Here is a 24,631-nt window from a genome sequence, read left to right on the forward strand (position 1 = left end):
ATGCCACTTGGTCGATGGGTGAATGCCTGGCCTCACATTACTTTCTTGGAGAGGTGAAGGGACAGACCGCCATTGCGTACATAGCTTAACAGACAGACAGGCAGAGGCACTGAGAGGATGATGGTGGGGGGGGAGAGGAGGGCGGGGGGTAGAACAATGTAATCATAGCTGAGTGTCATGGGTCACTCTGAAATTAAGCTCCGGTGCTTGGAAATGTCAAACATGGTCATATCACACAATTAGAAAAGGCAACGTGCATAATACTGAATGGTGTAAATTGTTCCTCATCCAGCAGGATATGAAAAGATGAGAACATGACTTTACGTCTTGACCAGGGAAGGGTTAACCACATCATTTTTACTACTGTCAGACAGTTTTATTCACTTTAAAAGTAACTTCTCATTGTCCAAGAGTTGGAAAAATCTAGTAGTCTAAACAGTGACATAAATCAAAATTACTGTATTGTTACTACTGCAAGGTACTTCTGTGCTTGCCAGTGGCATTTTTTGTCTAAGGGTAACAATATGTGTTGATGTACAGGCAGCATAATGGTGCCCAAGATGTCCATTGTATTTTATTCTAAGTGATGTCAGTTAACTTTATATCAACCCCTATTTGACGGGGAAAAAATATATATACTCACGAGGAAGGGGCACCCCAAATAGGAAAAATGTTTACGTATATTTTGACTTCTTGCGCCGGTGTTTGAAGCAGGAAGGTTGCAGTTTGGGCGGCAGCGATTGTGTCACCCTTTTCTCAGTGCCCACACATTTTTATCAGTCCCCAGTCTGCAAATCTTTCTCTCCCCCCCCCCACACCATACCACAGGTGGCTGTAGTCATTTCTGGATTTAGAAAAAGTTTGTTATGATGGCTTTGATCCACGAAGGGTTTAACAGGTGTGAAATTACAAGAAAATCTGGAGTATCAAAGGCAGCTGAAAGACGAGTGAAAAAGGCCGTCAAAGTATAATTTGTGTATTTTACGAAACTGTCTGGGAGCATACCATATCAGTAATAGCGACACTGTAAGCTAGGGTGCATTGACCAAGGACTAATTGTAAAATACAGTAATACATATAATAATACCTCAGTCACATTCTCCTTCTATAAATATTACGTACATTGCTTGATGGAATGAGGGACCCGGAATTGTTTACTGTACTGACTACGATATTTTTTTTTTTTCCGATAACGATACTTTGTTTTTTTTCTTCGCATCAGGAACCTACTTCATTCCGTCTCTTAGGTAGGAACTGAGGTTGTGATGATGATGATGATGATGATGATGATGATGATGAGGAGGAGGAGGAGGAGGAGTAGGAGGATGGGAGACCTCTCGGATAATAGCGGCTAATTTAAGGGTAGAGTATTGGGGACGGTGTGGAGAGAGGGTGTGGGTAATTGTGGTAATTGAAGGACAGGTATTGACAAGGCAGGTGCATCTCTCCTACCTGTGCTCTGGCCTGGTTACGCCTGTGAGTTACCCTGCCCTTATTAACCCTCACGAACTCTCACCCTCACTCTAACTCCTTAACCCTCACGAACTTTCACTCACCCTCACTCTAACTCCCAGCTGCCCCTGTCTGTTCGCATTGATAATTCCAGCAAAATTTGTGTTAGTGTGCCCGTATTCCACAGCAGTTTTAACATTTTGTCTTTACAGTGTATGAAAGTATTGCGTATTTACTTTCTTGTCTTCGGAAAAAACATGGACTGACCGGCTTGCATCGCCATCTTCACGCATCTTGCCAGCATAACTTTGACACCATTGGCTAGGGGACATGTTTTACCCTCTCTCAAGCCATTACACTCGGAAAACGCGACTGTAAAACGGCTCTTTAGTGCTGAGAACACAAATATCTGCACCATTAAAACTTTTACACCTCCTACCCCAAATTCTTTCTTGGTTCATAATGGGGATTTATGTACCACTAGAGAAAATATTACACGGGTTCTACTGGTGCATTCGTATTTTTAGTAGGACTGTTGAGACAAGAAATGAATGGATGATGCATAAAAATATTAATATTGTTGTCGTCATCATCACCACTTTTTATCCTTTCATTGTTTACATTGCACATTCTCTTTCAGCGTGACTAACCACGGATCATCACGGCCAGGTGTCAGACCAAGCTGAGTCATCATTATCATCATCATCATCACCATCATCATCATTATCATCAACAGCAACGACGATAACAGAGCCCTCATATTCACATCACCACCACCACCACCATCATCACCATCATCATATTCCTTCCATCTCCTCCACTACACCTCTTCCTTCTTCCTCACTAACCCTGCTTCTCCACCACGGTCAGGTGCCGAACCAAGCTGCGTCAGGCTCCCTCCGACACCCAGCTGGTGGACATCGACCCTCTTGATACCGGCACGCTACAAGAAAAAGGTAAAGAGCCCAATCACGCAGTCTGGAATCATTAAGTGTGTCACAGCAGACAGGTATAGGTTGTGCCTCTGTATTTATTTTTATTTTCTAATTTTTCTTCCTTCATTTTTTCTTTCTTTCCTTCCTTCTTTCTTTCGATCGTTCTTTTTGTCATTACTGGGCCGCCCACCAGCTGCTTAGTTGATGCAGTGCTACTTTCAGGTGACTCTGCACTGAATGACAAGCTAAATGGTTTCTTGTAGACCAGGGAGCCATTTATTACGTTGGGTAGTTACATTTTAATCTAACTGACGCCTGGTGGTTTAGTGGGACAAGACTCTCCAATCCAAGGCAGAGGAAGTGTCGTTTGTGGAACTACTAACTAACCAAACCTAATCTAATCTAACCCAACTAAACATAACAGCATAACATAACAAAGTCTCGCCTAACCAAACCTAAACTAACCAAGTCTAACCTTAACCTCGCCCATTTTCTGTCTGTGTCTAACCTACCTCGCCCATTTTCTTTCTCAGTGTCACCAGATGCAGATCCCGATGCTGAGGAGGTGTCGATGGTGGAGCTGCTGACTAGCCACGGTGCTGAGGTGAACGCCAAGGACCAGTACGGACAGACGCCCCTTCACTTCGCAGCCATGACGGGGAACATAGAGGCCGCTACCGTGCTGCTGGAGGCCTGTAGTGCCAGTGTGGAGGTGAGGAAGGAGAGGGAAGGAGATTGGAAAGGTAAGAGAGAGAAGGAAGGAAGGAAGGAAAGAGGGAAGGAAAACGCCTCGGAAGGAGTGAAGGTAGCGTGATGGAAGGAATGGAGGAAGGAGGAGAGCAAGAGAAGGTCGAGGGATGTGACGGAAGAACTGAAAGGGAGGAGAGAAAGGCAAAATAATTGCCTCTTCCCTTCGCCGCAATGATAGGCAACTTACAGGCTGCAACTGTGTGGATGGAGAGAGAGAGAGAGAAAGAGAGTGGAAGGACAAGAGTATTAGGAATTAGAGCCGAAGGGAAAACAAAACTCAGAAAAGACAAGAGGGATAAAGATGAAGGTATGAGAGGAATGAAAGGAAGAATTAAGTAAAGGGAGGAAGAGGAAGAGAAGAGAGGAAGTAGTCAAGGAAGGGAAGGAAGTCAGGAAAGGAAGGAAACAAGGAGTAAAGATAACAGTGAATGATGAAGAATGAATAAGGTCAAGGAGTGAAGGAAAAATAAAGGAAGGATGGAAGGAACCAGTAAAGGAAGGGGAGGAAGAGAACGAAGGGTGGAAGGAGTAAGGCAAAGAAGAGAAGGAAGGAAGGAAGGACAGAACCCGCCTCTCCACTCTCCCACGGTGACAAGCAACGCAAGGGCTACTATCTTGAGAGAGAGAGAGGAGGTATGAAAAAGACAGGAAATTTATCAGAGACATACATAAAAAGAAAACTCCATTAACAGTTTTCTGAAATCGATATTGCTTTGATAAATAATTGTGTGTGTGTGTGTGTGTGTGTGTGTGTGTGTGTGTGTAAACCCATTTTTGAGAGTGTTATGTTTGCCGAGGACTTTTATACTGTCCAAATGTGAGAAAAACAATCTCTCTCTCTCTCTCTCTCTCTCATTTTTTCTCCAATTCTGTACCATCTCCTATTATTTTTTTTCATTTTTTCCTTCATTTTTCTTCTCATACTCTTTCTTTATCCTCAGTTTTATTTATTTATTTTTTTACAGCATATAAATCCACTCCTTTGTCCTCATCTCTCCTCCGTAATTAATTCTTATCTTCATTTTTCTTTCTTTATTATCTTTATTTTTCCCTCCTCTGTCCATCTCTCCCCTCCTTCACTTCCTCTTTATCAGGATTATCTCTCTCTCTCTCATTTATCATTGCTGTCACCTTTAATTAACTCCTTTATTCAGGTAGATTTCTTTTATTTTTACTTTTTATTGTCTGGTTTTATTGGTTTCCCTCATCTCTCTCTCTCTCTCTCTCTCTCCCCTCATTTTATCATTATAGCTTCATTTATCTATCTTTCTATCTATCCATCTACCTGTATTTCTGTCCATCTATCCATCTATCTATCAGTCCTTCTATCGTCCTCGCCCCTTCTCTTTGCCCTTCAGATCGAGGACAACCAGCAGATGACCCCCCTCATCGTGGCCTCGACCTACGGCTACGTCGAGATGGTTCGGCTCTTCCTCCACTCGGCTCAGGCCAACCCCCGCCTCGCCGACTTCTCCAAACAGACTGCCTTGCATCGCGCCGCTAGAGGGGGGCATCTGGTAAGATTTATTATTATTATTATTATTACTGTTGTTGTTATTATTATTATTATTATTATTATTATTATTATTATTATTATTACAGCTACAGCTCCTACTCCTACCACTTCGTCTATATATCGTGACTACTATTACTACTACAACTGCTGCAGCTGCTGCTGCTACTACTACTACTACTACTACCACAGCTACTACTACTGATACTACTGTCATTATTATTATTATCATTATTATTATTATTATTATCTTCAGAGTATGTTTATATGTCTTTAATGTACATTGTTATTTTTTTAAGGATTTGTGGGTTGTTTTCTAAAAGTATGTATTTTCCTAAAGATATATATGTGTTAAAAAATAATATATAATAAACAAACACTTGATATTAATACCTATCACCTGCGCAGAGGTCATTAAGAGTAATTTATTTGTCATATTTACACTTTTCCCCTAAATTACGACCATTAATACAGTCGATGTTATATCAAGATCCGTAATTGTGGGTGAACAGAGAGAGAACAGTAACGAGCACTCTGTTATGTTATCCCGTTCTTAAACCCATGTTCTTCAACCTTCTTCATTATAACTTTTCTATTATTTTTAAAGGCCACTTGAAATGACCACAGGATTTGTGTGGTTTGTAAATATTTGTAATCTCTTTCTCTCTCTCTCTGCATACCTACCTACCTACCTACCTATCTATCTACCTGTCTATCTACTATCTCCGTCAGGCAGTGGTACAGCTTCTGATTGTGTCGGGGCGGGGCATGAAGCAGTTCGACACCTTCCTGAACGCCAAGGACAGCAAGAGGAAGACAGCTTTGTACATCGCCTGCACCAACGCACATCTCCCGGTACGTACCACGGACCAAGAACCAGTTTGAAAAGTTACCCCTAAGCTGATGTACACCAGCCAAGTCCCCCATTGTTGGACACCTGGGGGCTCTTGGAGTGAGGACCCCCCCAAAAAAAAAAAAATAATAATAATAATAATAATGGAGGGGAGAGATGAACAGAGAAGGAAAAAATATAGTAAAAAATGTAAAATAAAGATAAGAATTAATAAAGGAGGAAGGATGAGGACAAAGGAGAGGACCTGACAGAGGCTATTTCGTGAATTTGACTACAGAAGAATCTTAAATGTTAAAAACTTTTAACTTAGAAATCTTTGTGAATATGACTCAGATCCCAGCGAACGTATCAACAACAGTTTGTAGAAATAAGGTATAAATAATCGTAATGAAGGGGTTAAAATAAAGTGTAGGCTGCTTCTAACCCCTCCAGTTGGAAGGATTAAGCTGTAAATGTGTCCTGGTACAGACGGTGCTCAGGTACAGTTTCCCCAGGTGGTGCAAGAGCTGCTGAGGGCTGGTGCAGACGTCAACGCGGAGACAGTCAACATGGCAACGCCGCTCCACGCAGCAGCCAGCGTTGGTAACACTGACATCATCAACTTACTGCTGGAGGTATTTTTATAATGCTAGTTTGTACTTGATTATTGACGTTTTCGGATTAAATATCGATCTACTCATCCGTTTGTGTTTTATCTATATTTATTTTTTTTTTAATCGATCTGTTATCATATTTACGTAGCAGCTAACACTCTCAGGCAATGCACTCTTCTCTGATTATTTTAGCAAAGAAATTCATGGCGAGGACAGGGTTTACTGTACTTGAACTATCTATCTATCTGTCTGTGCCTGCCTGTCTGTCTATCTGTTTTTTGGTCTATCTGTTTTTTGGTCTATCTGTTTTTTGGTCTATCTGTCTATGGCCTGACGCAGCATCCAGTGAGGTGCAGCCTTGATTTGATTTAGGACAAGAGTCGGGGAACTTTGTAGGGTATTATCCAAAAATTTGAGTAAAATGAAATTACCCCAACATTTCAAAGTAAACAAAACAAAACAAAAAAAAATCGCCACGTCTGTGTACACGTGTCAGGCGGCTAAGCAACAAACATGATACAGGATTTTTTTCTTTTTTTCCTGTGTATAGTACAGGTTTATCTCTCCATGATACAGGATACATGGTTTTACATCTTGTTCACTAAAATTTACATCATTTATGTGAAAAATCAGTAATATACCGCACACATTACCTCTCATACCGCACACATTATCCACAAAATTTTTAGTTTTACCTCATTTGGAGTAATTTGCCTCTGTTCCTCGACCCCTGATTGAGGACTTCAAAGCACAACTGAACAACGGCCCCACCTCCCATAACAAACCGCCCTCCCTCATATACCCCCACCCACCCTCCTCCTCCTCCTCCTCCTCCTCCTCTGGCAGTCTGGACCCAAATCCTCAATTAATAGCGTTCGTGGATGAATAATAATCGAACATGACTAACTAACTTTTCCATCCTTTCAGACAGTGAAGTGTGCAGCGGCAGTTTTTTCAGATCATGTTCATTTTCCCTTACAGACAAAGCTAGTGCAGGATGTAATTTTCTTTTTTTCTTTCTTTCCTTTAGTCTTTCTTTCTGTGTCTTTTCAGTCTATCTTGTGAAATTTTCATGGCTCCTTCTTAAACTTTCATGTCGGTTTTGGCTGGAGGGTTTGGCGAACTGGGGTCGCCTTCTAGCTTTGCTGCCCTTTTCTCCATCTCATAGAATTAGATATCATAGTCAAAGTCTTCTTGGTAACAAACAGCCCCGAAAGGAGTATTAGTTGCTGGTTGCTTCCCCCCCCCCTCCTACTCCTCCTCCCTCATTCCATCCATCCATCCCATTCTCTCATCATCCTCTAAGGCGCTTGGTGGTTTAGTGGCTGGAACGCCCCATTAGTTGAGTGGATGGTTTTCGATAATGTGATGCCACCAAGGGAAGTAGGCTGGTCATCTACCCTTACTTAGCCTCGCCTCGGAACCCTACGCCTCGAGGGGGGAAATTCTCTCTCTCTCTCTCTCTCTCTCTCTCTCTCACACACACACACACACATATTGAAGGGAACGAAGCTATTATTCTGCCCCTCCTGTATATATTTGAAGTTAATGAAACTTTTACGAATTCTTCTCTTTGTCTTCGTGGGTGGAACAAGTTAATTTGACTCTCTCTCTCTCTCAAGACTATATACGTCGAGTAGACTTATGTGATGGAACTTTTTCCTTTTTCTATTTTTTTCTTCCATGTGAGGTAAGTTTTTCCATCTCTTCAATCCAATGACTTCTTTTGTATGTCATTATCGTTTCTTCCAGACGGTTTCATTAAGCTGCAGGGAGACGCCTTACGGTGGAGTTAATGGAGGCTTTATAATAACCTCCGCAGTTCAAGTGGTCTGTTTGAAAATAAAATCGTCCAAAAAGGGAGCAAGAAAAAATAAATAAATATAACATAACTGGATTGAAGAGACTTAAATTTTACGTATTTATGCGTGTTGTTACTCAGGCTTATAAATTCTAACAGCCATTTTAGGTGGAGAAAATGGTGGTTGTGGTTTTAACTTTTCAAATGATGCTGTAAAATTCTTCCTCTTCGAATCTTAACCATCCGTAACTTTAACCATCTGTACATTTATTTATTTTTTATGCTCTGTGATAAACCTTCCTGATTTCTTACTCCCGTGCAGCGTAACGCCGAGGTAGACACTGCAGACCTGTATCAGCGGACGCCCCTCATGTACGCAGCGGCGGGAAACCACACCGCCGCCATTAAACTGCTGGTGAAGTGCGGCGCGAATAAGGAAAAGCGCGATTTGTGAGTTTTTGATTTTTTTCATTTTTGCTTTTAGTGTTTTCTTTTTTGATCTGGGACTTTTTTTTTTTTTTTTGTTACTTTTTTATTGTGGGACTTTTTTACTGTGCGACATTTGTGGGACCGTTTTCTTTACTGAGGGATTTTTATTGTGGGACATTTTTGTGGGATTTTTTTTAATGGGCTGTTTTTCTCACGGGATTTTTTACTGAGACTTAAATTACCGGGATTTTTTTTTACTTGAGGACTTTGATTATTGGAACATTTTACTGGGATTTTTCTTTACTGAGACTTCTATTACTGGGACTTTTTTTTTTTTATTGAGTTTTACTGGAACTTTGTTTTTTCTGAAACTTATCTTTGAGGCTTCCATGGGATTTTTAACCAACTTTACTTGGGGACTTTATTGAAACTTTTATTGCTGTTACTCTATTGGAACGTTATTGAGACTATTGAAACTTTTATTACTAGAACTTTATTGAAACTTTTACTACTAGAATTTTATTGAAACGTTTATTACTAAGACTTTATTGAAACTTTTATTACTAGGACTTTATTGAAACTTTCAATACTGGAACTTTATTGAAACTTTTGTTACTAGGACTTTATTGAAACTTTTACTACTGGAACTTTTAACTGGAACTTTATTGGGACTGATTTGTGGGACTTTCTCTTGGGATTCTTTCTTTATTTTTACCGTTTGATATATTTGGTGTTTGTGCCTTTGTTTACCCTGGGACCTGTTTGTTTGTGTTATTTTTTGTTATTCCTCTCCTGATACTCTATCTTTTTCTTTCTTTTATCCACTGATTGCATTACGCAGTTGACCCTTGTGCGGTGTGGTGCGGTGAGGATCTGTCCGTTCTCCCCTTTGGGGCTAAGATGCGAATGAATGTGTTTGAATGGATGAGTAAATGGGGAGTGTGTCGTCCTGTCTCGGCTACCTCCCTTTCCTTGGGGGAAGCAGCCTAGGTATAAAAAAAAAAAAAAAATTACCTTGGGACCTGTTTGTTCATTTGTTTACACCTGAGGATATTTGTTCTTTGTTTTGCTTGGAATGTGTTTAGCCTGGAATGTTTGTGTTTGTTTAGCCTGGAATGTGTTTGTTTGTTTGTTTAGCCTGGAATGTGTTTGTTTGTTTGTTTAGCCTGGAATGTGTTTGTTTGTTTAGCCTGAAATGTGTTTGTTTAGCCTGGAATGTTTGTTCGTTGTTTATAGGCTTTGATTTGTTGTTTGTTTACCCCGGATGCTGTTTGTTGTTTGTTTGCTTGATTATTTGTTTGTTTGCCTATGACCTAACAGTTAATTGCATGCTGAATAACCTCTAATTATTAATCCTGAGGGCGATTAAAGCGATTCGACTTTTAATCAGGCTCTGTAATTAACTAGGGATGTGTGTGTGTGTGTTAATTACACACACACACACACACACACACACACACACACACACACACACACACACACACACACAACCTTACATACAAACATACAAGCACGCACACACCACACACACACACACACACACACACACACACACACACACACACACACACACACACACACACACACACACACACACACACACACAAACTTACATACTCACGCACATCAATACATACATACATACACATACATGAACGCACACGGACGCACGCAGAATCGTAGTAATAGTAGTAGTAGTAGTAGTAGTGGGGGTGGTAAGAGTAGTAGTAGTCAGTAAAAGTCACGGCAGTAGAGATAGCAGTAAGTAGCTGTATTGATAGTAGTAGTGAAAGTAGTATTTGTAGTAGTAGTAGTGACGGTAGTAGTTGCGGTTGCAGTTATAGTAATAGCTGTAATAGTAATAATAGCAGCACATTATATTTTACCACAGCCCACCGTCCACTCACTTGATGCAGTGCTACATTCAAGTGATTCTGCAGTAAGTGACGAGCCAAATAGTTTACTGTACCCCAGGAAACCATTTACTACGTTGGGTGGTAACCATATCATCGGATGAACGCCTGGTGGTCTAGTATGTTAAGTCGGATGTGGCCCTTAAGCGCATGATCCTAAGAATTGGTAAGGGTAATTGTCCATACCGCTCAGGAAAGAGCGACTGGTCACTTGCTCTAAATGTTTGGATTAATTAACCTAGCCCCGGACCCCTACACTCCTGATGGGGCAATAAAGAACTGGATATACAGTCAGACAGACAGACAGATAGATAGATAGATAGAGAGACAGACACAGACAGACAGACAGACATATATATTTCAAGTCACCCTCCAACATCGCAAATCCGCATACTTTCCACAGTACAATTTTCGGGGCAGTAAAGGAATGAATGATAGGTAGATAGACAGAGATAGATAGATAGATAGAGATAGATAGATAGATATATAGATAATCATGTCACCCTTCACCAACACGGATTTGCATAGTTTCCACAGCACAGTTTCCGGGACAATAAAGAGTTGATTAATAGATTGATAAATAGTTAGATAGATAGGTAGACAGATAGATACAGTTGATTGATTGAAATAGATAGACATGAGAAGATAGATAGATCAGGGCATAGATAAAAATGATATTCGTTTTCCTCCTAAAGCATATCACAGTATATTATTCACAGCATAATTTCCACAGCACAGCATAATTACCACAGCACAGCATAATTACCACAGCACAGCATAATTTCCACAGCACAGCATAATTTCCACAGCACAGCATAATTTCCACAGCACAGCATGATTTCCACAGCACAGCATGATTTCCACAGCACAGCGTTATTTTCACAGCACAGCATGATTTCCACAGCACAGCGTTATTTTCACAGCACAGCGTTATTTTCACAGCACAGCGTTATTTTCACAGCACAGCATATTTACCACAGCACAGCATATTTACCACAGCACAGCATAATTTTCACGGCACAGTATAATTTCCTCAGCACAGCATAATTTCCACAGCACAGCATAATTTCCACAGCACAGCATAATTTCCACAGCACAGCGTTATTTTCACAGCACAGCATAATTTCCACGCCTCCCCACCACAGGACGCACAGCACAGCACTCCTGGTTGCAGCACACAGCGGGCACTCAGCAGCCGTACAGACGCTGGTGGCCCTCGGTGCTGATGTGAGTGCTGACGACAGGTTGGACAAGTCAGCACTCTACCTTTGTGCTGAGCAGGCCAAGTTGGAGGCCCTGAAGGTAAGGTCAGAGAGAGAGAGAGAGAGAGAGAGAGAAAGCTAGAGTGTTAGGTGAAAGCAGAAAATTATGAGAAGCCAGAGGATAGAATAAATTAGAAGTTCAAGCATAGATATACCACCAGACGATTTCCTTCAGGTGTGGAGAGATTTTTTCGAACTGGAGGGGTTAGATGCAGCCTTCATTAACCCCTTTACTCAATAAGGGCCTCTCCGAAGCTGAATAAAATCGTCTGTTGATAGGAAGAATAAAGTGAAAAAAATACATAAACGGACCTAAGGCGTAAATTTTCGTGTTGTGAATGATTCGAGAACGTAATGAGACCTGTGTACTTTTGTTTTCTAATTTCGTGTTGCCGGAGAATGATGAAACCAAATAGAAAACTGCCGCATATCATCAGCCCACCCTTCTGGCCTCTGAAAACATCGATATCGGCTCAAAAAACAGTGTATGTTATTAAGCAAAGAGGATTACGAGAGGGAGAGACTCGGGAATTTGGAGGAGAGATGGGTCAAAAAAAAAAAAAAGCTCGCAAAAGGTCAAGGTCGCTGGATTGTGAAGCCCTGAGTCCAGTGTGTGTGTGTGTGTGTGTGTGTGTGTGTGTGTGTGTGTGTGTGTGCGTTTTGTATTTTCAGACGATTTTATTTAGCCTAGGGGACGGTTTCCGAATTGGAGGGGTTAGAGATAGCCTTAATAATTTCCTTCAGTAATAAGGTTGATCAAAAAAATATGCTGAATAAAATCGTCCGGAGGTAGCAACTTAAAAAAAAAATTGAAAGGGACCTGTACTGATTTAAATGTATAAAATAGATTTGTCGTAGCCGGAAAAAAAAGATATTTGGTGGTTCAGTGGGTTGTGGTCAGCTTGCGATTAGCCCTGTAGTGATTGAAGGTAGCGCTACATCGGGTGAGTGAATGGTGGGTACCCTTACCTGACACAGATGGCAGGGTATATAATGTTCTCGGTAGAATGTTGTTATCTTAAGCTGTTTTCGCAGCAGGTAGTTATATAAGGCATAGTATTTCTTGTAATCCCAGAAACAACTATGGCAAAGTACTTAAATCTATATATCAGTCTCTCCCTTCATTTAGGTACTGATAGACCGTAACTACTGACACCTACTGAGCCCCCAAAATATCCCCCATATATACCCTGCCCATATATTTACGTCAGGAAATATGAATGGCAAATACCTGTAAATAAAAGAACCATGAAGAAGTCTATGGTATTCTCTTTCACTTTAAATTTCTGCCAGACAACTGTAAATGCTAACACCTGATCGCATAGGACTCCTGCGGTCTCTCACATAAATTTATCCCAAGTAAATATTAGTGGCAGAGCACTAAATGAAAAAAGAACTCACCTGTGAAGAAATCTATAGTATTCTCTTCCAAGCGCCGACACTTACCGAGCATCTTTATAATTATTCCTACGAGATGAAGGTGGAGAGTGACATGTAGGCGGTGATAAATAGATAGATAGATAGGTAGGTAGATAGATGGATAGTTAGATAAATATTGATGGCAAACTACAAAGTCTTAAAGAAATATATAGCAGTTTGCGTCCATTCAGGTCCTGCTAGATAATCGTAAATGCAGACATCTCCTAAGCGCCAAGGACTGCTATGGGCTGCCCCCCCTCCACGCGGCGGTGCTGGCGGGGAACAGGCAGGTGGTGGAGGCCATGGTGAAGGCAGGGGCCGCAGTGGACACCAGGAACGAGGAACAGGACACCATATTGCATCTGGCTGCGAGGAAGGGGTATACCAGGTGAGGTAGAGGTAGAGAGAGAGAGAGTGATCATCCTACTGGCATTGAATTCCAGCCCAACCCTAGTGGTACTCTGCACTGTCTGGATGGATATCAGTAGGTTTATAAAGTGGTGTCTAGCGCTGGAGTCGGGCTTATGTTGCTAGTCTTCAGATGTTCTCTTCCCTCCTCAGCCTGGTTAACTACATCATCTCACTGTGCCCAACTCTGCTAAACGCCGAAAATGAGGACCTGGACACCCCGCTTCACCTGGCTTGCAAAAACGGCCACGAGGGGGCAGTGGCGGCGCTGGTGGAGGGCGGATGTGACGTCACGGCCACCAACTCGGCCTCCTCCACCCCGCTTCACATCGCGGCCGCCTTGGGATATCTAAACATCTGTCAAATTCTGTTAGACGCTGAGGCACCAATGGATAGGTTCAATAAGGTGAGACTATAGTTTGTTCATAGTAACTTGGCGAAGATATTATCCCCTTTGTAGCTTATTTCACATAGTTCAGTGGCAAAACAAAGCAACTTATCGCACATCTCGTGACACTTCTTCGTGACTTGCTTCGTATTTTTGTGTTACTTTCGTGTAGTGGCAGAATATGACAGTACTACGGCTTGGTTTACATTCTTTCCATAACAACCCTTTCCTGACAAACACCATATTCAGTTTCCGTTGCTACAATTCGATTCAGAACGTAGATATGACAACAGCTGTGATGTATATTTCCCTCTGTTTTTTTATATCTGACTGATGTTTATATCTTTGTCGTTCTCAAGTTTTTTTTCCCTTGCATGCCGCTTCCCTTTACCGGATGCTAATGAGATTGGCCTTAAATAGGGAGTGATGTTCCGTAGTTCTGTCGGTGTATGGGTACCCCTGTTTAGTGACGAATTTCAGTTCTCTTTGTTCTATATCATCTTCAGTTTCAGTATTCTTATCTTGGAGGCCAAATGTGTTGGTGTTTGGAAGTAATATAGAATAGGCAATATTATGGATTTTGCTAGATAGTGTTTTAGTGTCCAGGAAATACCGTAATCCTCTGAGAGCAGTTATTGCCACCTTTCCCATGAGAAATTACGTTGTTTACCACCATATTACCAAATTTTGGCGCCTGGTGGTTTAGTGGGTAATTATTGCGCTCCAGCCGGATTGAGCCGGTGAAGGTTTATATCCAAGGGGTGGTTGGGGTTGATTGCTCGTGTAGTGCCACTCAGGGATGAGTGAGGCTGGTCATTCTCATCTTAAATGTCAGGACCAACTGCCTAGCCCCGGGCTCCTACGCTCCTCATGGGGCAATGTAGGATTGGATGATAGATAGGTAGATAGATAGATGGATTTTGTGTTGCGCTTTCATTTCATGGGTTGTCATTGTGTTACCCCCAAATTTTACAGCTTCATTTTCTTCTCTCCCCTCCACCACTCCAAAAGGTCCACAAGACGGCAGTGATGGAGGCGGCAGGGACAGGTATGGTGGGGGTAACACGGCTGCTGCTGGAGAGAGGTGCGTCACTCGCCACTCAGGATGCTACCACTTTCAATGCACTCCAGCTGGCTATTCTTGCAGGACACCGGTAAGTCGCCAAGCAGAACAGTATCAGTTACAGAATCTACATCTTCAGACACGGTAACACTTGGAGACTTCCCTGACGCGGATGATACAAGTTCCATTGGGTCTTGAATGTTACAGGCAGAAATTTAAAAAAAGAATAGTAGAGGGAGTAATATTTGTGTAGCCAGTGGACAACATGCAGAGCCTTTTTATGTATGTATTTATTTATTTATTTTTTATCAGGGGAAGGGATCCTAGCCTTATACTCTGTCTCTGTCTTCTTTATAGCGATGTAGCGATGGCGATAGTTGAGTCCTCGAGCTGGAAGGTGGCGCTGCGGCATGCCACGACGGACATGAGGGGCCGCAGAGTGACGCCCTTCAGGATGCTGGTGCAGAGGCTTCCTGACGTGGCCGAGAGAGTGTTAGACAGGTAGGGAGGAGAATTATTTGCAATTGTATATAGAAATTCATCTGTCTTTGTATATTTATTGGTTTGGTGATATATTTCGTTTGTGCGCCTCCAAACACACACACACACACACACACACACACACACACACACACACACACACACACACACACACACACACACACACACACACACACACACACACACACACACACACACACACACACACACACAATCACCACTCCTCAGGTACCCTCACATCAGCAAACCAACGAGGGACCTCATTCCATCCTCACAACCCACCCTGGAACTCCACGTGAAATTCCTGAGTGATTATTAAATGACTCCTTGGATGATTAGGCCACTAGTTTTTTATAGACTGTTCATACAGACACAGAGATATTTTATAATCATTCTTGGACGACTTTTAAAAAAATCCTGTATTATTCCTTTTGATTCCTAATGGTTCCAAGATTATTTTATTGCTGTCAAAAAAAGAATAATTCCTCAGATGCCTACAGACCAGCAAGGCACCTACGGACCTCCTCCCATCCACGCAACCCACGCTGGAACTCAACGTGGAATTTCTAGATGACTCCTACCAGCTCAGTTCCACATCCACCACGGCCACGGCCACCTCCCCTTCACCGTACGACCACACCGGCCAGCTTAAACCGCAAGCCAAACTGTACACGACGAGCGCCCGGATGCTGAAGAACGACCACCCGCTGATGGTGATGGTGGAGCACAAGAGGACGAGTCTGCTGGCCCACCCCGTCTGCGTCAGCCTCATCAAGCACAAGTGGTCTAGATACGGCAGGTGAGAGGTGGTTCAACTGTACATTTTCCATTTTAAGACGCATTTTTCTTCCTTACAAGACGCTGTTAATTCATATGATGTGCTAAGTGTAGGGGAGTGGCTTGTGCTGCTTCCTCCTCTTCCTGTCTGCCTCAGTGTCATACAGCACTAGTGGTCTAGATATGGGAGGTTAGTTTTTTTTTCTTTTTTCACATAGACCCCTGTGACTCAGTTGCAAAATCGTCTGGCGTTAACTGGAATGGATTTCGAGAGTTGCCTCAGCCATGAGAGGGATAAAACTCTTTCTCAGTGATCATAGGGGTTTGGTAATTTATTACGATTAACACTACGATTTATTAGTGCAGAACAAGGGTCAAGGCAATCAAAAGGCTGATGGCTTCCAGCTGCAATAAAAGGACAGGTATATGGGAGTGGCGTGTGCTTACCTCCTTTTTCTTCTTGGAGAAAACTTTTACATAAACTTATATTATGTCCATTCCATCGAACCTACTGCTTGACACAGCACTCGGCTACATAGGCTGTCTCATCCCTGCTCTGCTCCAGCCAACACTAGCCAAGCCCTTCATGTTCGCTCTCATTCCCATCCACTCCCTCAGCACACACACACACACACACACACACACACACACACACACACACACACACACACACACACACAGTCCTAAGATAAATTTCCTTCCTACCATGACTGCCACTCCTTCACACAGCGCCCATTTTCAGTGATTGCAGGCTGCCCCCCTCCCCCTCCTAGCACAGCACCCACCACCATCCCTCCTACTCCCCTGACCACCTCATTCGTTTTCTTTTTTATTATTGAATTTTGGGGGGATATCTGTTACACTTTTCCAGGCAACCTACAGTGACCATCTTCACAGGGTATACTTCCCCTGTCATGCCCCACCCAGCCCATCCCGCCCACTCTGTCCACCGCGCCCATTCTTGCTCTGAAATGGCGAATGTACATTAATATTTCACGTATTTTTTCTACCTGTTTATACTGTGTACCATTATTTACATGCTTCCCTTATTGTTCTTTATTTTCATTTATCTACTTATTTATTTATTTTCTTCAGGATCGTGTACTATGGGAATTTGGCCATCTACTTCGTCTTTCTCTTCTCTCTATCCGCCTACGTACTGGTGGCAAGGTAAGGGAAGGAAGAATAAATGGAGAAGAAAAAAAAAGAAACAAGATAAAGAGACTAATGGGAAGGAGATGGAGAGAAGGAAGGCTGGAAGGAGGGAAGGAAGGGGTAGGAAGCTAGGAAGATAGAAGGAAGGAGGAATACTGAGGAGAGAAAAGAAAAATCGAGGATAATTAGGAGGAGGGAAGAAGGAAGGAAAGAAGTCTAGAAGGGAGGAGGCACCAAGTTGGAAAAGAAAGAAGGAAGGGATGAAAAAGAATGAAAGAGAGAAAGAAGAAAGGGGGTAAGAAGAAATGAATGAGGGATTAAAGAGAGAGAGAGAGAGAGAAGGGGGGAAGCTACAGAGACGAAAAGGAATAACTTAGAGAAAGGAGGGAGTGTAGAGGGACGAAAAGAATCTCAAAGATAGAAGAAAACTACAAAAAAAATGACCAACCACCATCAAAATATAAGAAGACGAAATTAATAAGTAAGAAAAAAAATCCATAAGTAGATATTAACCTCTTCAGTACGATGATGTCTTATTTTTACCTCCAGGCGATTTTATTCAGCTTGGAAAGAACCTATAAGTGGGGATGAATATATGAAGGTCTATCTAACCACTCCAGTCCAAAAATAATAATAATAATAATACAAAAGAAATATATACCTTCTTAGCCTAATTTTAAATCTTCTGGAGGTAGCAAGAATTTAAAAAAAAGTAATCGTAGTGAAGAAGTTGAGAAAATACCTGTACAATCTTTTTTAAAATCCGTGTAATTTATTTTCTTTTATTTTTTTCAGGAACTTAAACTGGATCAAACCGAACGGGACCGAGAATTTCCAGCTGACCCTGCGAGATGCCTTTAACTGCGAGGTAAGAGAGAGAGAGAGAGAGAGAGAGAATGTTGACCCTCTCATTACGGTGACGTCCTTGGTAGTTTAATCTTTGCCACTACCAGACGACTGTATTCACCTTAGGAGGGCCCTGTGGTAGTGAAGGGGTTGACGGAGGCTGCTGTCAACCCCTCCAACTCGAAAACTCCCGCCAAAGTTGAATAAAATCGTCTGGAGAATTAAAAGTGAAAAGATGAATAGAAGAGAAAGTTCCGGATTGTGTGATTTTTGTTTAATGTTGTTTCTAGTTATTGTTATTTTTATGCATTTGATTGTTCATTATTGTTATTAATACTAGTAACATTGTTTTTATTATTATTATTATTATTACTGTATTATTATCATGCTGACAGTATGGCAGGCATATGTAGAGCGCACCTATAAAACAAAATATTCTCCTTTCACCAGTTCATCTTCCCCATTTCCAGTTCATCCTTCTTCTTTCCCCATCAAAGTTTTCAATTTGGCCATTAATCATTCATTTCCCCATTAATCTTTCCCATTGCCCATTGATCTTTCCCATTTTCCCCATAACCCTGGCCATTCCCCAGGAGGTGGAATGGGATGTATGGTACGGGGAGACGTTCCTGGAGGTGTGCAAGTGGCTGGTGGTGTCTGTGGCCATCATAGAGATACTGAAGGAGATTGCTCAAGTCTACCAGGTAAGTTACAGTGGCAGATGCTTTTACTGGCTAGAATGTGATGGTCAGATTGGCTCATACGTTAACTCTGGCATCAGTTGGCTTAGTAATGGTACCTTAGGAGATAGTTCTGCACACGGTCATACATACATTCAGGAGTTAAGCAGCCTTGGTTCATCAGGAGGTCTGTTTTGATCGATCTGTTAGGGGTTGGGTATGACAGGAGAGGGATCTGTGACTGCATATCTGCTGTGACTGCACAGATGCCAATTCAGAAATAAGCACACCATATAAGAAAAGAGGTGTGCTATATTTTACGTCGGATGAGACACATCCCCATTCAAAGTTCCTTTCGCTTGTACCGTCCTTAAAAGACGGGCGAACATGATGACATTTAAGCTAACAGATTTTCCCGTATGCGAGTTTGTGTGTGTGTACATATATATATATATATATATATATATATATATATATATATATATATATATATATATATATATATATTTATATATATATCCCATTGGAGCCCTGTGTCCGGAATATTGGACAGAACTGGGATTTTTCAAGTCTTTATAAAGTAGGGAACCCCCGGGTAGGAACCTATGAGCTTCGCGACTATGAGCCGATAGGCGGAGAGCGGTACGCTTAGTACCCACCCAGCTCCATGCCTCGCCCAGCACCCCTGGGATCCAATGGGATATATATATATATATATATATATATATATATATATATATATATATATACATACCGTATACATAGGTAATGCCAGTTTAAAGTTTATTTACAGCGAATCCAAGTTCACTGGAAAATTACTACATTCTGGATGAACATTAATATTTAGGTTGTTCAGTAATTAATTCAACTGATCTGTAAAATGACAACTTACGTTATCTACCTAGAGACCTCGAGTGGTAGTTGTTTCCCAGAAGCGAATAACATTATCTTGCTTTAGTCAGAATATATTACCTAAGTAAGTCTGTAGCAAGAATTAGATTGATCAGAGAATGTTTATCTTATGTTATATTTTTACACGTGCTTACTGTTACCAGCTCCAACTGGGTGGCAGCTGAAAACAGGAGAAAGCAACAGCATTCACTCACCTGCAGCGTAATTGTCCACACCAAAGCAGCTCCAAACCATCCACAAACTCCGCTGGTCTATGGTTAACCCCGGTTCCTTCACGTCCTGCCTGTTCTAGAATACTGACGACGAATTATCCTTTCATGAACTATTCCATTCCATTTTGCTCTGTTCCATACACGTCCCTCACCCTCCTGGATTCAAACTTCGATTATTCTTTTTCACATTATCCTTCCACCTTATTTATTTGTTTATTTATTCCAGGCGTGGACAGCATACCTAAGTGGAGAGAACTTGGTGGAGTGGTGCTGTTACGTGTGTGCAGTTCTTTTTGTTCTGGACACGAGGGAATGTCCTCTCAAGGCGGTACGTAACTCCTCCCATGTTATGATTTATCTTAGTTATTGTTCTTTCTTTGCGTGCATTAATTTTCTGCGTGTGGTTTTATTAAGTTATGCATGATATTTACTTTATTTTGTCCTCTTGACTTATTTTTATTTATTTTTGCATTATCCTTGGTTTATTTACTCATTCATTTGGCACTTTATTAACTTCATTATTGCAGCTTTATTTTTATTATGGGATTCTTGTTCTTTTTATTGACTTTATTATTATGTTTTTTTATATATGCTTTAAAGTTATATTTGCTTCTGTTTAAAATTTTCCAGAACTGTTTAGTTTTATTTTTTCATTACTTTTAATTGCCTACAAACCTTCATATTATCCTATCTGCCTCCCTCCCTCCCTCCCTGCATACCTACCTACCTACCTACCTTCTGTCTTCCCACCTACCTCCCTACTGGCCTACCTATGTACCTACACACCAGCCAACTTACCTACCTACATACCTTCCAGCCTACCTACATATCAATTTACCAACCCACATACCTGCCTCCCTTCCGACCTACCTACGTACCTACTTACCAGCCTACCTCACTCATCCTACCTACATACCCACTTACCAACCTACCGACCTACCTACAGGAGTGGCAGTGGCAGACAGGCGCGATGGCGGTGTTCCTGGCTTGGATGAACCTGCTGCTCTACATCCGGGTCTTCCCCTTCTTCGGCATCTACGTCATCATGTTCACGGAAATCCTCACCACCTTCAGTAGCTTCTTCGTCGTCTTCTTCTTCTTCATCATCGCCTTCGCCTTTAGTTTTTACACTGTTTGTCGATACCGATTTGTTCTATTTTTTGATTCTGTGTTTTTTTACGACGTTTATATACGGTGTATAATTTTATCTAACTTTAGTACCTCTTCCATTGTAGTCCTCCTCCTTCTCCACCTCCTCTTGTTCTTCTTCTTGTTTTTACTCTTTTTTTGCCTTCATTTTCTGCAGTGTAGGACCTAATTTTTTTTTTATTCTGTCTAATGTCTGATGATTTTATTCAGCTGAGGAGAAACACATTAGATTCAAGAGGTTAAGCACTATTTATTTATTTATTTATTTTACGTCTTCTTGAGTTTTCCACATTTGAAGGTATTGTTTGGATTTGATTTTTTTTTATGTCACCCTTGGGATGGAGGAGATACATAATACACTACATTACACACACACACACACACACACACACACACAGCCAACACTCATTCTTTTACTGTCATGTCATACTGCTTTGTGCATATTCCTCGTGATGCTTTTATTTATTTATTTATTTATTTATTTCTGCCGTGTGTACTTACTTCCTCTCCTACTTGCAGGTACTGAGCGGGCAATACAGCTTCAGGTCTCCGGCACACTCGCTACTGAAAACCTCGGTCATGATGATTGGGGAGATTAACTACGCAGAGATCTTCAACAACCCAGATGCCCCGTTGGAGGTGATTGGGGATTGGGAAGGAGGGGCTGGGGGATTGACAGAGGTTACTTGGATTTGGGGGTTGGGAAGGAGGGGCTGGGGACTGACAGAAGTTACTTGGATATTGAAAAGCGATTGGTGATTGCGAAAGTTGCGAGGGAGGGACAGGGGGATTGGCGAAAGTTACTTGCGTTTGGGAGAGGTTAGTGAGTAAGGCAAAGGGGATTTTGGAGGGAGATAGTGGAGGATTGGGGCGAGTAATGTTGATTTTGCTAATGATCATTAATTAGGAAAGAAACTGGTGATTGGGGGAGACAAACTAGGTACTGGGAAAGTTTCTTGGCTTGAGGAAAGATTAGTGACTGGGGAAGCTATTGATAGAGAGAGGGACTGGGGTACTGGAGGAAGCAATATCAGTTTGGTAAATATGTGAATGATTGGGAAGGATGTTGACGGAGGGAGAAACTGGCAATTTGAGACATTTATGTGAATTTAGGATAGAAATTAGTAATCGAATTTTGAGTACGGCTTGAAAGTTAACAGTATCCTTATGGCATGTTATCGGTTCTGTGACTCAGCTGATGTTTGGTGCATAATCTTAATCACATCCATGTCTGTCTTATTGCTTATGTTCTTATTACCCACAGACGATTTTATTGACCTACAGGAAAAATCAAGAGTAAATGGGACATGAGGAGGAGGTGGAGTCAAGTTGGAAGTAGTGTGCCACCATATGATGCACCACACCCACTTCTTTTAAAGATATGGCCTCAAATTTCGACATACTACAGTATATGAAATTAACATTCAAAAATTAAAGTGTCATCATATGATACGCCACATCCACCTATTTATAATTATGAATTTAGATACACTCTTGCAACTAGAAAAGGGATGTAACACAGACAGTGGAAGATGGGGTGATTTAGGGACACTCACGCTGTCGGTAGCAATCATGATTATATATTCAAAGTATACCCAGATATGGCACGAAATTTCTCCTTTATAAACTTGTCCTGTCGGCATTCTATGCTTTACAGTTACTTTACTTACCCATGTACTCATCCGCCCACCATTACTCATCTCCCTATACGCTGACTCACCCATCTACTCATCCACCTACGCACCGACTCACCTAACAACTCACCCACTCTTGCAGTACCCAGAGGTGACGTACATCCTGCTGGTGGCCTTCCTGGTGTTCATGTCCATCCTGATCATGAACCTACTGGTGGGTCTGGCTGTGGACGACATTAAGGCGGTGCAGGAGCAGGCTATGTTGCAGAAGCTCGCCATGCAAACAGAGGTCAGTGGTTGTAGTAGATTTGGGTGTATGATCATTGCTTCTTTGTAGTTCAGATTCTCAGATGGTTCCCTGCCCCAACCTAACTGGGATTGATCTTGCCATGTCATAATCAGCAGTCCACCCCTTTGCCACACGACCATCGTTTTACAACTCACTCTGCGGTTTGAATATCTCTGTACGCATCCCCCCCTCCCCCCAAAGTCCAACAGTTCTCTCACGCACCAATAGGTCGAGAAACACGCTCACATGTTACTCTCCTTCAACTGTCCCTGAGATATGTATATGGTGATTCTCTACCAGTTGCACTCCAGACTCATTTACGTTTACATTTTGTTTGTCTTGGTCATGCATGTTATTGCAAGTCTTATTTCGCCCCATGATTGCAATTAAGACTGATACTGGGTCCGCGTGTTCTGCCACCAAGTAGCTAGAAGAAGTTTTTTTCACTGGCCGAATGCCCTTACTGTTGCCAATCCTTCCCTTGGGTCTTGGGGTTTACTCTTGCTGGGCCTACCCCAGGAATAGAGTGTATCTGTGTAAAAGAGGCATGCATGTGTAGTAGTAGCGGTAGTAATGGTGGTGGTGGTAGTAGAGGTGGGAGGAGTAGTAGTAGTAGTAGTAGTAGCAGCAACAATAGTAGTAGTAGTAGTGTAAATGTGACGAAGTTCCATGCCTGAGAGTACTGAGCAAAGCCAGCTATCACTTTTATAACCCCATACCTCTCTCATAGTACCTTCCTTGAACGACAGACACCATCCTCATCCTACCCATTATCGTGAAGTAGTTATATTGCTTTTCCGCCTTAAAACTCACTCTCTAAAAGCTCTCCCACTCACCCGCAGATGGAATACACACCCTCATACATATCTCCCACTCTACAATTCTCTTACGAAACCACAGATGGCATGTATACCCTCTTCCACAATCTCCCATCCTCCCTCAGCTGGTCCTGGAGATAGAGATGGTGATTCCCAGCCTGGTGCGCCGTCGCTGCCACGTAAGGAAGCTGACGAAGGAGGCGCCAAAAGCTGCCAGGTGGTTCTCTTGGCTCGCCACCACCTTCGCCTTCCACCAGCAGAGGGAGGTGAGGCGGGGGAAAGTTTGACGATGATGATGATGATGATGATGATGATTGATGATAATGATGTTGATGACGTTTATGATGATTTTGTTGTTTTATTTGATGACGACGACCCTCAAATTCCTCTCACTCCCAAACAGCTGAGCGAGGTGGAGCTGCTGAGGCTCGAAGTGATGCAGCTCAAGTCCTCCATAGACGACCTGAAGGAAGTGAAGTCAACCCTGGCCGCCATATTGGAACACCGCTCCTCTCGCTCCACTGACAAGCTCTTCGGTTAAATGAAGCATTCGGTTTCTATTTATTTTTGGAATGATTTATTGTAGTTGTGGTTTGTTTTTAAAGGAGAGAATATTTCAAAGCCGTTAGACAGTTTCAAAATCACAGTATACATAAGTTTGTGGTCATTAATAATATATTGATTTTTAAAGTGTCGTTTTTTGTTGTTTGAGAGAGAGAGAGAGAGAGAGAGAGAGAGAGAGAGAGAGAGAGAGAGAGAGATTTGCTTATTCCCAGGCTGGCATTCAAGGATTAGTCTAATTTATTCGATGGTTGTTGTAATTTTCTAGTAGTTCAAGTACTAGTTGTTAGTGGAAAGTTGTATGGCGGTGATTGATGT

General features: G+C 41.9%; 1 protein-coding gene across 1 annotated transcript in view; it reads left to right on the plus strand.

The window, feature by feature from the left end:
* The window catches only part of LOC145402200 (uncharacterized), a 92,829-nt gene extending 68,536 nt beyond the window's left edge, over nt 1-24,293 (plus strand). The window contains exons 7-27 of the mRNA XM_080274319.1: nt 2,323-2,408; nt 2,921-3,099; nt 4,496-4,654; nt 5,383-5,505; nt 5,998-6,117; nt 8,220-8,347; nt 11,385-11,541; nt 13,112-13,308; nt 13,482-13,734; nt 14,728-14,870; nt 15,137-15,280; nt 15,771-16,079; nt 17,153-17,227; nt 18,008-18,080; nt 18,652-18,762; nt 20,089-20,190; nt 20,809-20,994; nt 21,531-21,650; nt 22,788-22,934; nt 23,878-24,018; nt 24,156-24,293. Of these exons, the coding sequence (XP_080130445.1) occupies nt 2,323-2,408; nt 2,921-3,099; nt 4,496-4,654; nt 5,383-5,505; nt 5,998-6,117; nt 8,220-8,347; nt 11,385-11,541; nt 13,112-13,308; nt 13,482-13,734; nt 14,728-14,870; nt 15,137-15,280; nt 15,771-16,079; nt 17,153-17,227; nt 18,008-18,080; nt 18,652-18,762; nt 20,089-20,190; nt 20,809-20,994; nt 21,531-21,650; nt 22,788-22,934; nt 23,878-24,018; nt 24,156-24,293 (3,091 nt within the window). The remainder of the gene's footprint in view (nt 1-2,322; nt 2,409-2,920; nt 3,100-4,495; nt 4,655-5,382; nt 5,506-5,997; nt 6,118-8,219; nt 8,348-11,384; nt 11,542-13,111; nt 13,309-13,481; nt 13,735-14,727; nt 14,871-15,136; nt 15,281-15,770; nt 16,080-17,152; nt 17,228-18,007; nt 18,081-18,651; nt 18,763-20,088; nt 20,191-20,808; nt 20,995-21,530; nt 21,651-22,787; nt 22,935-23,877; nt 24,019-24,155) is intronic.
* The last annotated feature ends 338 nt before the right edge of the window (nt 24,294-24,631 follow it).

This window comes from Coenobita brevimanus, chromosome 57 (genome assembly GCF_032717465.1).
Source record: "Coenobita brevimanus isolate Jiangsu-jjx chromosome 57, ASM3271746v2, whole genome shotgun sequence".
Classification (NCBI taxonomy): domain Eukaryota; kingdom Metazoa; phylum Arthropoda; class Malacostraca; order Decapoda; family Coenobitidae; genus Coenobita; species Coenobita brevimanus.